The 16,667-nt window shown below is 43.2% G+C and overlaps 1 protein-coding gene across 1 annotated transcript in view; it reads right to left on the bottom strand.

Annotated features, from left to right (window-relative positions):
• LOC144820164 (myb-related transcription factor, partner of profilin-like) overlaps window positions 1-14,539 on the bottom strand; it is a 29,111-nt gene extending 14,572 nt beyond the window's left edge. Inside the window, exons 1-2 of the mRNA XM_078677787.1 lie at window positions 14,113-14,539; window positions 13,645-13,820 (exon numbers count right to left, since the gene is read on the bottom strand). Of these exons, the coding sequence (XP_078533913.1) occupies window positions 13,645-13,820; window positions 14,113-14,539 (603 nt within the window). The remainder of the gene's footprint in view (window positions 1-13,644; window positions 13,821-14,112) is intronic.
• Window positions 14,540-16,667: the final 2,128 nt, after the last annotated feature.

Raw genomic sequence — 16,667 nt, 5'->3', positions numbered from 1 at the left:
TACGAAATTTAGGATAATGTTGTTCACTGCATAGATGATAGGGAAGAGAGTTCCAGAGTGAGGGGGCCAGATAGGATAAGGAGCTTCCGCCCATTCTGACTCGTCTGATCCTAGGGGTTTGGAACTTGTGCTGGTTAGAGGATCGAAGCAGGCGGGGGGACAATATTGGTGTACCAAGGCCTTTAAGTACTGAGGTGCTTCACCAGAGTTAATCTTATGCATGTAACACAATGCTTTGAATTTGGCACAATTGTCAATCCGAAGCCAGTGGAGGTCACGTAATGAGGCTGAGGTGGCAGTTCTATTGGGGAGTTTTCAGAGCAATCGAGCAGCGGAGTTCTGTATAACCTGTAGCCTGTGTAGCACTTCCTTACTTGTGCCCAGATATAAAACATTTCCATAATCTAGTCGTGATGTTATAAGGGCATGGATTACAGTTTTTTGGGTGTGCAGCGGAAGCATCCACAGGATTTTTTTCAGCCATTTTAAGATGACAAAGCAGGTGGAGGCTACCTTGACTGCTTGTTGCCTCATTGTCAGTTGGTCATCGACAATGATGCCAAGGTTTCAAGCGGATTGCACAGGAAGCGGGGGAAATCCCATCTGGGACGGCCAATGTTGAGGGGCCCAAAGGGTTTTGTTGTTACCGAAAAAGAGGAGTTCGGTTTTCCCACCGTTAAGTTTTGTGCATCCAGTCGACAATGTTTGTTAACCCAGATCGGAGCATAGAGGTGTTGTAATTAGTTTTGGCCGAAAGTGAGAAAATGATCTGGGTGTCGTCGGCATAGGAATATACCGTGAGGCCAGCTTGCTCAGCTATTCTAGCCAAAGGGCTGACATATATGTTGAAGAGCAAGGGGCTCAGTATGGAGCCTTGAGGGACTCCATACTGAGAAACATGGACTTTAGAGCTAGAAGTAGGGGAAAAAACTTGGAAGGTCCTATGCAATAGGAAGCTGGATAGCCACTTGAGTGCAAGGCCAGTGATACCACAAGATTGAAGGGTATTTAGGAGGATGGTATGGGAGACAGTGTTGAACGCGGCACTTAAATCAAGAAGAATAAGTGCCACGGTTTCTCCTTTATCGACCTGTAGGCGGATGTTTTCAGTGACACCCAGCAATGTTGATTCCGTGGAGAAGCCTGCCCTGAAACCGGACTGGGAGGTGTAAAGGACGTTATGCGTCTCTGCAAAGTTGGTAAGCTGGACGTTAATATGCTTCTCCAGGATTTTCGAGAAGACAGGGAGAAGGGAGCTAGGGCGGAAGTTAGATGGTACCTCTGGATCCGAATTTGCTTTTTTCAACAGGGGCACAATCATAGCATGTTTCCAGGCTGCAGGGACTTTGGCTTCAAGTAAACAAGTATTCATTAATTCCATAATTAAATTAAGTGTGGGATGGTTCAAGGTTTGAAGAACTGAAGGGGGAATGGATCATTAGGGGACCCTGATTTGATGCTACTCAGGATGTTACAAAATGTAGTGGTATCAAGTAGAGTCCATTTATTTAGGCCGGGCCATTACTGGTTACAGTGGTTTCCTGAGGGGGATGTTTATTTGGGAGACCATCGGCTGGAGGAATTATTGAGGTAGGTGCCTGTTTACTAAAATCAGCATAGATAGTAGCAATTTTGTTGACGAAGAAATCCGCTAGATCATCACATTGTTTAGAGTCGAAGCAGGGGGGTTTAGGCTGACAGGCGGCACCTGAGAGTTCTTTGACAACTTTAAAAAGTACTCTAGGGCAGTTTTGTGCTTCTTGGATAGTTACATTAGCGTGCTCTGCCCGAGCGTTGTTACAGCGTAGGTGGCAATTGCTATGGGCTGATTTGTACAATGATTTAATTTTAGGATCATAATATTTGCGCCAATGGCTCTCTAGGTTTTTACATTTGTTTTTTTCTTGTTTGAGTGCTTCAGAGAACCACAGAGCGGGAGGGTAGTGGTTATTGTATTTCTTTTTAGACGAAGGTAGGCATGAGTCAATAGATGAGCTAAGCCAGTGATGGATTACCGCTTCTTCAAATAAACAAAAACAGAGAGGTCAGATCAATCTAAAAAAAAAACACAGAGACGGAGTCAGATAAGAATCACACACCCACTTTGGGTGGGAAGGAAAGCCCTCACACACCGACCTAGTCAGTGTCATGCTTCATCATCGGGCTCCACCAAAGAGGCAGAGTGCCTCTTTGGTGTGCTGCGACGCCAGAAAGACTGCGGAGCTGGTTGTGTGAGAAGGGCGTGCTGTGAGGTAAAATTAAAAGTGCCTAAAAAGGGTATCAATAACAAATTTTAATGAGTGATCCCTAAGGCACATATAAAGAGTATTATGTGTCTGAATTTAGCTGCCAAGGTTTTAGGATTGGTTAAATTCAGAAATACTTAAATCAGTCAACATGTTTCTGCCATATGGGTGGTTTCAATTTACCAAGGCATTCATCAGGACTAAACCCCGGCGGTATGGACTCTCTAATCGTCCACCCTGACCTGGGGACGTGAAAGTGAAAATATAAAAAAGGTGAAAAAGTGCTAAAAATAGAAGAGCCGATCGCTCATTCCAAAAAATGCTCCAAATTGTGGAGTATCTCAGCACCTGTAAAGTAAAATACACAGACAAACACAAACAGACATACACATAATTAATATAAGTCATTGTGTTTGATCATGGTGCTCCATAGTATGTGGCATACGTAGTGTTCCCAAAGTAGACACTAATTTTAACACCATCCAAGTAGCCCTGTGGGGATGATATCGTTAACTCTGGGAGGTGAAGTGTTAAGGGTGTCTTTAAAAACGTAAGCAAGTTGATAGAGGGGTTAAAAAACACGATATGTGTACTCCTTATGAAGGGATCATCCTGTATTTTACAGGATGTGCCAGGCACGCTCCAACCCCCCTCCTGAGACCCATGGTGCAAGTAGCGCCCTGTTTTAAAGTGAGATATAAGTCTAAGTTACCATCTTAAGGGGTCACAGACCTTTGGTCCATTGATCCCTTCATAAGGAGTACACATATCGTGTTTTTTAACCCCTCTATCAACTTGCTTAAGTTTTTAAAGACACCCTTAACACTTCACCTCCCAGAGTTAACAATATCATCCCCACAGGGCTACTTGGATGGTGTTAAAATTAGTGTCTACTTTGGGAACACTACGTATGCCACATACTATGGAGCACCATGATCAAACACAATGACTTATATTAATTATGTGTATGTCTGTTTGTGTTTGTCTGTGTATTTCACTTTACAGGTGCTGAGATACTCCACAATTTGGAGCATTTTTTGGAATGAGCGATCCGCTCTTCTATTTTTAGCACTTTTTCACTTTTTTTATATTTTCACTTTCACGTCCCCAGGTCAGGGTGGATGATTAGAGAGTCCATACCGCCGGGGTTTAGTCCTGATGAATGCCTTGGTAAATTGAAACCACCCATATGACAGAAACATGTTGACTGATTTAAGTATTTCTGAATTTAACCAATCCTAAAACCTTGGCAGCTAAATTCAGACACATAATACTCTTTATATGTGCCTTAGGGATCACTCATTAAAATTTGTTATTGATACCCTTTTTAGGCACTTTTAATTTTACCTCACAGCACGCCCTTCTCACACAACCAGCTCCGCAGTCTTTCTGGCGTCGCAGCACACCGAAGAGGCACTCGGCCTCTTTGGTGGGGCCCGATGATGAAGCATGACACTGACTAGGTCGGTGTGTGAGGGCTTTCCTTCCCACCCAAAGTGGGTGTGTGATTCTTATCTGACTCCGTCTCTGTGTTTTTTTTTTTTAGATTGATCTGACCTCTCTGTTTTTGTTTATTTGTATCTAACCGGGGACTGAGAGAGTGTCCTTGAATTTCCCTACCTCTCCCATTGTTGTTATGTTACCGCTTCTTCATCCACAGTAGTAATGGAGGCTACCGGTCTGGTGTTTTCGAGGCAGAGGTTAAATTTGTTTACATCCATTGTTCCAATTTTTGCCATTTCTAGACCCCGGTGAAAATAAAGGATTTTTCAGAGGTTGCTCACATTTAATTTGGAATTCGACCAAGAAATGATCGCACCAGAGAATGGGGATAGAGGGTTTGCATAAAACAGTGGTGAGGTTGCTACTTAATACTTTGAAATTGCAGATCTCTGGTGCTACTGATTGGATTTAGTCACTTTGATTTCAAATAATTTATTAAATTGTTGGATTTTTTTTAGTTGTGTTATTACTTTATTGGCTAAAAAAAAGTGCTGCATACACCCTATTAGTTAAGCCTCACTGGTTTTGGGCCAAGCTACCAGAGGGTTGAGCACAGATTCATTTGGGGTTTGCTTGTGTCTCACCCTGACAGACTTCGTGGCTGCTGCTTGAGTAGGGGTTCACCCCCTCATCCAGTAAGCCAATTTCCTACAATACCTTTTATAAAATAATGTTGTACCTAGCAGGAGAGTGTACATCAATTAAAACAACATCTTGGAATGCTTGTTCATCCAGGGTACCGTTTAATAACGCATCCATTAACTTTTGAAACACAATTGCAATTGAGGTAATGCTGAAAGGTAAATGTGAAAATGTATATACCCAATATGAAGAAACAAATGTAGTCAACACTTCTGTCTTGGGGGCAAGTAGATAGAATCTGATGAGAATCAGATGAGAAGTCCAAATTGGAAAAATACTTGGCCTGTCCCAAATTAGCGACTAGGGGCCACATGTGTCAGACAATTTTGCATTCACAAACGGTACGAATTGGTAATTTTGGACATTTATGAATGCAAAATAGTCGTTTACAATTATCTAAAATTGGGAATGCAAATTGGGAATCGCAATTTGCAATTCTGTAAGCACATGTACCAAACATTTTTTAAATACAAACTGTGCATTTAGGAAATGCTATTACCATCGACTCCAAGTCGATAGTAACCATGTGCAAGCTTTTAAAAATGCACAAAAGTGGATTTTTCAAAGTGCCTGTGGCGCACACATGTCCCTACACATGTGTGCGCTTTACATTTGCACATTTCTTTTTGGGGTTCTTTAGGGGGGCATCAGGCCCCCAGGCACCCTTGGTTTTGCATTACATAATTTGCGATTACCAATTAGGTAATCGCAAATTGACGAATGCAAAACCATTCGCACCTTTGGCCCTTTAGGCCCGTAGGAACAAATGGAGTAGTATAACCTAATTGCGATTCTGAATCTTTAGGAATCTCTATTAGGTCATTGCTATTTTCTTACGTACCATTTTGCATTCCTTAAATAGCCATTAAGTAAAATTCGCTATTTAAGGAATGCAAAATGGATTTTTGATACATTTGGCCCTGGTCATGTAGTTTTGGGAGCAATGGGACGAACCAAGATATTTAACTTACGCAAACCTGCACACAAGCGAACCTCGCCTGAATTTAATTCAAGCTATCAACACAAGACTAACCCACTCAATTGAATCAGTTGCCTGAATGATATCTTCAGATCACATTCTGACTTGACCCTTAGAGGAACTGTTTGTACCTTATGGACAACAAGCATTGATTGAGGTTTGAGTTTTATGATATGATATGATAAATCTTCCTAAAATTCCAACTCATTCTTGTAAAAACTTCAGAAAGTTTACTTACAATGTTGTCCCTGATCTAATTCATGCATGCATCTACATCATCAGCTGTAGAAACCATAATATGAGACAAAATGACTTGATGGTCTGCTCCAGGCTTTATTAGCAGACCTACCGTTGCTATATCTTTTCATATTATAATTAAGGCTCCCGGTTTTTCCGTTTAAAGGGATCTTTACATATAAATACAGATGGAAAACGTTTTGGTTTTTGTCTGTATTTATATATGAAAATACTTACAAAACAAATGCTCCTCCTGCCTCTGTGCTCTTCTGTCAAATCAGAGTCGGAGATGCACAGGGGCGGCCAAAAGAAACGGGAAACTGCTGCCCGGAAACTGCTCCAGAGATGGGGGAACTGGCAGCGCTGTGTCTGCAGAGACACTCCAGCACCCCTCTTAGCTGTAGTTCACGCAATCTAATTGTTGGAGCAGTGCAAGCAGCCGATGTCCGTTAAGAGGTGTGAAAACATCCCTGGACATCGGATGCACTCCAGCAACCTTTTGTTTTATGTTGTATGAGAGGGTGAAGGAGGTGGATGTGGCAGGTCACGGGTCAGAAATGCCTCCAACAACTAGTAGCATAAAGCCTGGCTGCATCTCTCAGTGACTATGCACGCTGTTGGGCAGTGAGGCTGATTGAGAGGTGAGCAAGTCAGTTAGCATGACTTCATTTTTCTATTTAATGTTTATTTAAGTGCTACTTAAATAAAAAAAACAAAAAAAACCAAGAACAGAAATGACTGTTGCACCTTCTGATGCCCTACATTTTCTCCATAGTGTCCATAGCAAAGCACTATTCTGTACAGATGAAGATGCAGGAATCTTTAGATATTTTGGCGATTTACAATGCTTTGTGGGATAGGCCGTCTTCTAGTGCACACTAAGAATGATCTGATATTCTTCAAGCAGACACTCTCTGTGATAGTTGATTAAATGTGAGTAAAAAAGGTAATAATGTGTTGACATTTTGTAGGACAGCTGCGCAAATGAGACCTAATCAAAATCACTAATTAACACATCTTTTCTTAGAAGACAGGGAAGACCTCTCTTCCTGCGCAAAACAATAATTTAAGGGAAATTCCTCTTTGTATGTGTGCTGTAGAATGCAGTATACATGCAAAGAGGAAGAAACGAGGAGAAATAAAAATGTTTCTCCTCGTTACGCCAGCCTCAGAGAGGCGCATGATTTTGGCACAATCTATGTGTTCAATTATTTGTAGATATGGATTTGCAACAAAATGTATTGGTGGCTTCCCTTGCTCCACTCATGAAATGCCCTCTCCATGCAAAGTAACACAAGGCAGTGCATTGTGCTGCTGTGCTCTAGTTGTGGTTGTATACCAATGCAAAATGCCATTTGTCAATACCAACCTGAATTTTTCATCTGGTCTCAGTTAAAAAAGTAAAGCAAATCCAATACATAATCTTGCTAGATATAGATCCTAGTGTCTGTTTCAGTTTCTACAGTCAGCACAACCTTAGACAAATTCATACTGCATTGATTAGGTGTAATATCAACAGCGTTAATTTAAACTGGAACTTTACTGCTTTTACATGGTGAGTGGATTGCCCATCTCTTTTGCTGAAATTGCATCTCTTCCCTTGGGCAGAATAATTTACATAATTACCCAAATGGGTTTTAATGCCACATCTATGACAATTACTTAGAATTGTCTTGATAGTTCCCTTAAATGACTTATCTTTGTAAGACAAACAAACTGAATCATGATTACTTATATTAGTAATTGGAGATGTGCACAGATCACTGGCCATTAGTTTACTAGAGGCCATACAGCGTTTCGTACTCTTAACTAAGTTGATAACCTCAGTGATGGATGGGTTCCTGTAACTAAGAAGACACACTCATATCTTAGAGATACAACTGAAAACAAATTGAACCCTGATGTACACTTCATCAAAGTTCTCAAATTCACATGTTGCTGCTGGGATGTTTAAAGCCACTATGTATCCTTCTGCACTCTACTCAGAATGTTGTTTCCTTTTAAAGAAATTATGTCTTTCCAACATGATGCTGGCTTCCAGGCCTCAACAAGCATTTGCAATGCAATCGGTCTCGCCTTTGGGACCTTATATGTATATAGCTTTGCTGTATATTTACCTTGGTGCTGAAACATCTATTGTTCTTTAACATGGAAGGAAAGTAAGCACCAAACTGCGTGACATGCAAGGTAAATATTGCCTTTCAGCTGGAAATGGTATAGTTCACAGCTCTGTTTTTAATATAAAAGCAGGGCCTTCGGTGGTCATATCACTGAAAATACAAGATTTGAAAAAAATATGGTCTACGGTGCTCTTGGAAGACAATTTCTATGGACTGGAATCTAGAGAATGCTAAAGTGATTCTGGTATTTTACTGACCACTGCTGGTTGTTTTCTATCAAGACAGTTAAATAGAGGCAGTTGAACAGAAAAAAAGTCCCTAAGCGGAAGCAGACAAGTCCTAGAGCTGATCTCCAGAGCCCACAAAGTACATACACATCTAAGTATATACTAAAGTATATATTAAAGTATATATACTAAAGTATATACAAGAGGTCTTGAATGCTCGACCTAAAAATTAGGATGCTCTTCGCAAGATGCATAGAGCTTTGAAGATACTCTGGTTAGAGGAGCTTACACAGGGACACGTGCACTAGGTGCCATGTGATTTTTGATCTGCACGCTGAACAAGGAGGAGCAAATCACTGCTTGTGCACTCATGCCATTTCGCTGCGACATCATATTTTCCATGACAAGTATGCATAAATAAACCAGAGATTTTTTTTTGCTGAAAGAATAGAACTTAAATGGAAAAAATCATGGTAGACTGAGTGAAATTTGTTACATCAAGAGCAATTCAATATTAAGATTGGCACATGGTGCTTTAAAGGTATGCACAAAAGGAGTGAACAATTACTGACTGAAGAAAAATACATTATTGTTGCCAGCGCACTGACAATTGTAGGATAAACAGCCATACATACTTGCACATATACAGTACCATGATAACTCAAAGACAGTCTGAAATGTTATGAAGTTAAAAGCTAGTTTATGGGAGAAACCCATATCAGAGGAATGTTTAAAACAGGTCTTGCGTTAGCCTTCAATTATATGTGGCTGTACTTTAGTGATAGCATGCTGATTTTTCACTTTTTATTATTCACCATATAAAAATCTTTGATGTATTTTGATTTACCCCCTATACACCCATTTGGCAGCCGAGATGTGAGCTCCTGGGCCTATGGCTTCGTGATAACCAGGCAATGTGGCCTGAGGAATACTTTCCTTTGTAGAAGCATGTGTCCCCCATACCTACGTCTGAGCAGAACGTCTGGGTTTCCACCTTTACCCTAACCCCTACATTATGTTCATTGGCTAAAACTTGAAACAATTGGCACCGTCATCCTGCAACGTGTGGTTTTCATGATATTGAGGTTTGAAGATCCAGTGCCACCTAATCCTAAGCAAGGGAGCCTCATTGTTCCCCATCGGTCCCAACAGTCCCCTGGGACCCCCTTGACCCATGAGTTTTCCTGTCACTGGAGTTCAGGATGGTGACCAGTTGTTGCCGAGATACAAGCCTCTAAAAGTTGAGATATGCTTGAGTTCTAACAGTGGGAAACTCTCTTGGCACCCAAAACATTAATTTGGACTATTTTACATCTCATCTGGTCCCTCGAATTTTGTTCGGTGCTGAGTCCACTGTTCACCCGAGCACTGGGTCACAGGTATGTGGGAAGACACCGAACTATGACTGAATGCAGCTTTCTTACTTGTCCTCTATTAGTACCGTTTTTTAATTGTTTTGGGTGCTCAATGAAATTGTTTTGGAGGTGAGTTCTTAGGTATGGACACCAAAGTTTTGCACAAAACCACAACTTACCTGGTTCGTGGGACTCCAAGACCAGACGGTAGTCTTGAAGGTATATTTTAGCCATTCATTGACTGCAGTAAAATTGATTCAACTCATGGTGGTCTTGGGGTTATCTGAGGACAGAGAACGTAGCTGGGAAGATATCACTGTTTGCATTCAATGTTACCAGTCTTATCCTTTTGCAGTAGACAACCCTCTCAATACTCTGGTGGTCAAATTTACTGTTTTCCACAAAAGCATTTGCGGATGAGAATAAAGCAGGACAGCGCCATTGCCATTGCGATGTCGCACAGCTTCTCTCTTCCCGAGCGCTAGCGCTACTTCATTCTGCTAGCACTATGCACACACCTTTACATGATGAATCAAAGTTGTGTGTGAGCCTGCATAGGCTTCGGGTGGAAGGGTGCCTTTCCAGTACAAAAAACTATGCTTACACTTACTTTTAAACTTTTTCTACTTTGATGTGTGCTATCCAGTACAGCAGGGATACAACGTTAGAAAAGTAAAGTAAGGGTAAAAAACTTTTCTTCTTTGCACCTTCCTCAAAGAGGTGCATTTTTTTGGAGTAAATCCCTGTCTTCAAATGTTAGTAGATAGGCCTTTGCATCAAACTCTATGGGGAGTGGAATAAATCCCAAATCAACACTCTGCTGGTTTGTATAGCTTTTTGTGACTTTGCCCTGATGAAAAGTGTTGATAATTCCGCCCCTATGTTTTTAATCCCTAGAATACCGTTTGAGGTTGTGTCTCATCTATGTGATTGTTTTACTGGATTATCTGACTTTACTCAATAGCCAAGTATATATCTTACTAGACATTGTGTAAAATTACAAAGTTAAATAGTACCTGAGTTGAAAGCTTACACCCATGTCCTACAATACTTCCTTCCTACCCCTGGAGAGGAGGCGGAGCGGGGGATGGTCCAGGAAGAGAAGGACCTGGAGGAAGAAGCAGCATTGTTGCACCCACACATAAAACCTTAAGGAAGGCCACTTCACTGGCAGAAGCAGAGTTCATCCAAAATCTCTTCTGAGGATTGCCATCCCCAGCCATCAGTCAAGCTGTCAAGGAAGATATGTCAGCTTACGCAGTACTCACTTTCACATGGTCCTCACATCACAGGTCGCTCTGTACAATATCTTAAACATTCCTCCTTTAAAGGTCCATCTTCAGTCTTTTCTCAATCAGCACACCCCTGGTGAGGAGCAGATATGATATCCCTCATTCATGAATCTCCTTACCAAAATCTTCCAGGTGCAACCCCTCTCCATGCTAGACAACCTGCTGGACATGTGAGACAGACAGGCATGCAGGGGGTGGTTTGCATGGGCTAATCCTAACAACTGGGAGGATTCGTTTTTATCAATAGAATGATGTGCAGCAGGATATTTTTGCTATGGGGCTACGCTGTGTGAGATTACAGACTCTCTCAAAGGAATCCCTCAGATGACTGACAGACAGACCTGTGCCTTGGATAGTGTTGGGGAATATTACCAAAACAAAGACAAAGATGCACCAAGACCATCTAAGAACAGTTAATGAAGAGAGTGCAAGACACAATCTGGCAGATGCATCAAGCAAAATACCTCCCGGTAAATTTGCGATTCGGTAAAACAGGCCGATACCGAACGCAAAACCTGAAAATGCAATGCATCAACCCAAATTCCTTTAAAAATAAAGAATCTCTAAATAACCCCCGCGATAAATTAACGATTAGAAAAATAGCCAATCGGTAATACCGAGAGAGAAATCAGCCTTCGGAAATACCGAATCGCTATTAAAGAATCGCTACGAAATGCATCAAAACTCGCAAATAACGAAAATGCCCAAAATCGCTATTTTGCATGAGCAAAATAAGGGGAAACACAAACTGGAGGTAAAGTTTTTGGAAGGAAGAAAAAAAATGTTTTTAGCACAGGTGCAGATATTCAGAAACCCTTCAAATATGCCTCTGGAGACCCTGTATGTCTACCAAAATGGCTGCCCCCTACGTGCTTGTTAGGAGGAGGAGAATCAACGCCCTTGCACAGCGCAGGAGGATGATCCAGGACAGAGTCTTCAGGGTGCGCATCACATTGTGGGGCCAGACAGAGGAACTGATCTACGACAAGTACAGGCTGAACCAGGCTATGATCATGCGCCTCATTGCCGACCTGGAACCACTACTGCAGCACCAGACCCGCAGGACCAACGCCATCCCAGCCCATGTCCAGGTCCTATGCAGCCTGCACATGCTGGCGTCAGGAAGCTTCCAGGGGGTCATAGCAGAAGCTGGAGGCGTGTCACAAAGCGCACTTTCACGCTTCTTCCACAAATTCCTAGATGCCATGCTGACATTGATACATCACCACATCACCTTCCCCACAGCCCCATAGCAGTTGAACTGCACCAAACAGGAGTTCTACCAGGTGGCACAATTTCCACATGTGATAGGATGCATTGACTGCACCCATGTCCCCATCTGTCCCCCCTCAGCTAACGAATACATCTTCCGCAACCGGAAGTCATACCATTCCATCAACGTGCAGGTCCTGTGCAATGCCAAGCACATCATAACGGACATCGAAGCCCAATTTCCAGGAAGCACACACGACGCATACATATTCAGAAACAGTGGCATCCACAGGCATCTGATCAACTGTGAATTTGGAGAGGGACACTTACTAGGTAGATATAAAGGCCTCAAAATTAACTCCATCCTCACATATGAAAATGTATTCATGCAGCTAACCCTTTGCTCCCCACCCTGCAGGTGACAGCGCCTACGCCTTGCGTGAATATCTCCTCACTCCCTACCTCAACCCTGCAACACCTCAGGAGCAGCACAACAACACAGCACACATCAGCACCAGGAATGTGGTAGAGCGAACCTTTGGCATCCTCAAGAGTCACTTCCGGATACTACACAAGACAGGAGGAGCCTTGCAGTATAACCCAGTTACCTGCTGCCGGATAATAGCAGTCTTCGCCATGCTGCACAACATTGCCACAAGAAGGGGGATATCAATAGAGGCAGACGGAGAGGACGAATTACGTTCACAGCAACCCCCCCAACACCAACAGGCACACATGCCTAACACAGCTGAGGGACAAAGGAGGCGGATGTACATCACAAGAAATCACTTCTGAGACAGGTATGAATGAGCCATCACAACATGTTCTGGTTTGCACATTTTTAATGCACATGAGCATCTGTCAGGTGCATATGAATGATACGCCAAAATGACACAGAATCAAAATAATAATGGGATACATGGCCGTTGTCATCACGGGTGTATCATGTTGCAGTATAGTTGGCCCATGGTTACGTCACCATGGCCAGGGAGCCAATGGAACATGGCTATTTGCGCTTGCCCTGTACCCCTAGCCTCCTGTCCCGTGACTCATCCACATCGCTGCGATGTGTTTCTGTCGCTGTGGTGCTGCGCGCACTGCGCCTCCTCTCGCTGGCCTCCGGAACAGAGATGCTGCTCACGCTTGAAGCAGCCTCACTCCCCTCCTCCCCTCCCAAACTGCTGGCACTGAAAGTCCCAGACTGCAAATGTTCCACTGCATTGGTCACTCTCTCTAAGGACTTTGCCACATCTCCGCAATAACGGCCCAAGTCGACCTGCAGGGACACAGACCTGCGCGAAAGCACAGCTGTGCTGTTGCACAGCTTAGTGATGGCCCTAATGGAAGCATTGGAATGGAGCATGTTCTGCCGATGCCTCCAGTGCTCGCTCTGTTGGCCTGCAATTACAGCACGTGTGAGTTCCTGCAGGCACTGTTTGATGTCTCTGTTACCCTCAGCAACGGCTGTGGTCATCTCACGCATTGCGTCAGTCATGGTGCAAATTTTGTTTGTCAATTTTGTGATGTTAATGTTAATAGCACCTATGTGTCTCCCCTGCAGGCGCTGGACACGCACCATTCGTGTCTCAACCACTCTGTATCCGTGTGTTGGATCATCAGATCTCTCTGCAGCTCTACCCAGGGGCCTTTCCCGCTCTCGGACTCGGACACATGCTGGTGCTTGAGCGGTCGGAGTAACGACTGTCTGTTGTGGGACATTTGTGGCTGCTGGCCTCTGCTCTGTCTCCATCACCTGCAGGGAGGGAACATTTGCTCTTCGGCTTTGTGTAGTTGTCTGCCGTGGTGGTGGTGGTGGGGTTGTCCGCGGTGCTGGTGGTGGTGTTGTTGTCCGCCGTGGTGGTGGTGGTGGGGTTGGTGGTGATGGTTGTGGCGGTGGTGATGGTGGTGTTGTCGGTTCACATCCCTGCGGGGTCCCAGCATCGGTCACCACTGGGGTTTCAGAGATGACTAGGCGTCCGCTGTCATCTGACTCAAGGGGTGATGCATCTGTGTGTGAAACAGTGCATTGTTATTATTTTGCCATTATGTATCTGTTTTGCAAACTGTCATCTACATAAAGGACATTTTGTACTGACATTTGGCCCTGTGCTGCTGGTTTCATTCCATTTACATTAGGGGTCAGCCATGCATTCTTTCATGATATAACTACAACTCCCATGATGCAACACTCTGTTGAGGTGATATGCATTAGGCACGGTTACATATGCACTGTGTTTGGCCTGGGGGAATGGGCAGGAGTGGACAACACGCTGCATATCTGCGCTGGCATGCATCTTACCTTCTCCTCCTGCTGCAGCGCCGGAAGTGTCCAATTGGGTGACCCCTACAACAGCTTCTGGCTCAATTGTAGCCTCAACAAGATCCTCGAGGGCTGTGTTTGGTGTGACGCTGGATATTCCCCCTCCTGTGCCAGCTGCATCCTTCACCCTTTCTGCTATCCTCTCCTTTGCCCTCTTCCTGAGGTCATACCACCTCTTCTTCAAATCGTCAATGCTGTGGTGGGTGACTCCTACAGTTTTGACTCTTTCTTTGATGTGCAGCCACATTTTGCGCTTCTCTGCCTCTGGCACCTTTAGGGACAGCTTGCCAAAAAGCCTGTCGTGTTTGCTGCTCACCCCCTCAATGAGCAGTTCAAGTTCTTTGTCCGAAATCTTTCGCTTTCTCTTCCTGGGCGTCTCCTTGTCCTGGGGTGCATCCTTCTCCATCATTGCTCAGAGTGTATCTACCTCTGGACACCCTCAACTCTGAATTGCTTTAATAGCACGGATGATTGAGGTGTCCAAGTGAGGGGAGGTAACGAGGGAACAGCGGGGAAGGAGACCTGGAAGGAGGGGCAAAAACATAAACTATTTAATCTTCTTTTACCTCTATCACTATTTACATTTGCACTATGATTCTATTCACTGCAACCTGTAATAAATACATTTAAACCAACTGAACGTGGTTTAGGCAAGGAGGAATGATTACAACTCATCAAGCCCTCCTCCTCCTATTTTCCTGGATCCAGTATGACATTGTACACATGTAGGAGCGAAAAGAAACAGAACAAAGAATTTTACCACCAGAAAGTATTTATATGCAACTAACTCATGTAGACTACCAACCCACCTAATATTCTGCAAGCCTAGCATTATAGAGGAAGTACCTAACCACTGGGATCTATAGACCCCCCTGTTAGGAGTGGCCAACACATACATATTATCAGTTTTGCAGAATTCCAACAATTCATATGCATATTAATGTCATAGCTTAATTTAAGTATAGCTCACATATTCCAGTTTATAAAACATGAAACGTTTTCTTATTAAATCTTTGTGTCCTTGATCATAATGAATGACCACGTAAGTGTATAGAAGTTCCAATAACAGGATAATGTCTCTACAATCTTTGGTAGTTATTTTAGCGGATAACAAATGGAGAGGCATCAATTCACATAGCACCGTTATATCCAATATCCAAGTTATACTGAGGTAATAGTATAAATATCCAGTTTCCGAGGAGGAACATAAATCGGAATATGTATTCCAAATCTCTGTGTACTTCTCAGTACACCTTTATCCGCTTTTAGACCACTAAAAGCCATGAAAACTGGATGACAAAAACACACGAAAGTTGAGTGGTGCTAATTGACTCCCCAACGGGCTATGAGTTCGATATTAATCTGCACCGGTCTCTTCTTTTCCCCTAGTTTTTATGCTCTTCCAGTTGAGCATGAAGGATCAGCCAGGCAGCTATCAGGACACTCTGATGGTGTTGTGCTGTGTATGTGATACGTCCTGGGCCTTAATAGTGGCACAGACATGAGGAAGTTCCTCCCAGCGCTTGTGGCACACCTTCTCCCACCAGGGGCACTGCAGCATGTGGTGATGTCCAACCAGATTTGGCCCTGTGCTGTATTGCTCAACTGTGTATTGTTGTGTGTTGATTTAGATAACGTATATAGATTTCCCGATTCATGCCCTTATATAGGTACAATTCACATTGCTCCTATTTAGGCATATAAATCCAGCCCTTATTTAGGCATTGCTCATGCTAACCAAATACAGGCATGGTCAACTACATCCGTTCACCTTCGTTACAACAAGTTCTTGGATTACCAGACTCTTAAGCCTTAAAGACTTCCCCTTGCCTGGATATTGATTTCTCCAAGAACTAATTTATTATGCATGAACATCTATTCCTTAGGGGTTCATTCATGACGTTCTTATGCAAGACGTGTACGTCAATACTGGCATTCCTAAACACCTTCCAGGTATAAATATACCTTCACTTGACATGGCAAACGACAGTGCGGTTCGGCTACCTACTTGCACGACGCAGCTCGCCACAGCAAGCTCGAAAGGATGACAAGTCCCCAACTGATTCACTGACCAGACGCTGCCATCCTCCTCGCAGAGAATCCAGCTCCAGTGTTTCTGATTCCCATTGCGGGGTGTTAGAGATCGAGTCCCGGGAAAGAGATACCAACCTCTCCCATTCTAAGGTATGGAGCAGACTAGAACCTAGAGAAACTTTTGGCAACTCTTGGCAAAACTAAACTTAAGCTAAACTTAACTATAGGTTAACAGCACCTACTTCTTCCCTCATACTTAGGCTGTGGGGTTTTAGGTTTGAACCTATAATAACTGATAAAACCCCACTGAAAGAAAAATAGCCCTCACCGATGAAAACATATAAACACTGAAAAAACACCTGCACAACCGCAAATTAAATGCCATTCAAAGAAAAGAAAAAGAAAGTAAAAGAGTCATTTTGTTATTACTGAAGGGGTCAATAAAATGTAACTTTGTTATACAAGCTAGCAGTAAGAAAGACAGGCAAACATTATTCTGC

Source organism: Lissotriton helveticus, chromosome 2_1 (assembly GCF_964261635.1).
Source record: "Lissotriton helveticus chromosome 2_1, aLisHel1.1, whole genome shotgun sequence".
Lineage (NCBI taxonomy): Eukaryota > Metazoa > Chordata > Amphibia > Caudata > Salamandridae > Lissotriton > Lissotriton helveticus.
This window is presented reverse-complemented; position numbering and strand designations above follow the sequence as displayed.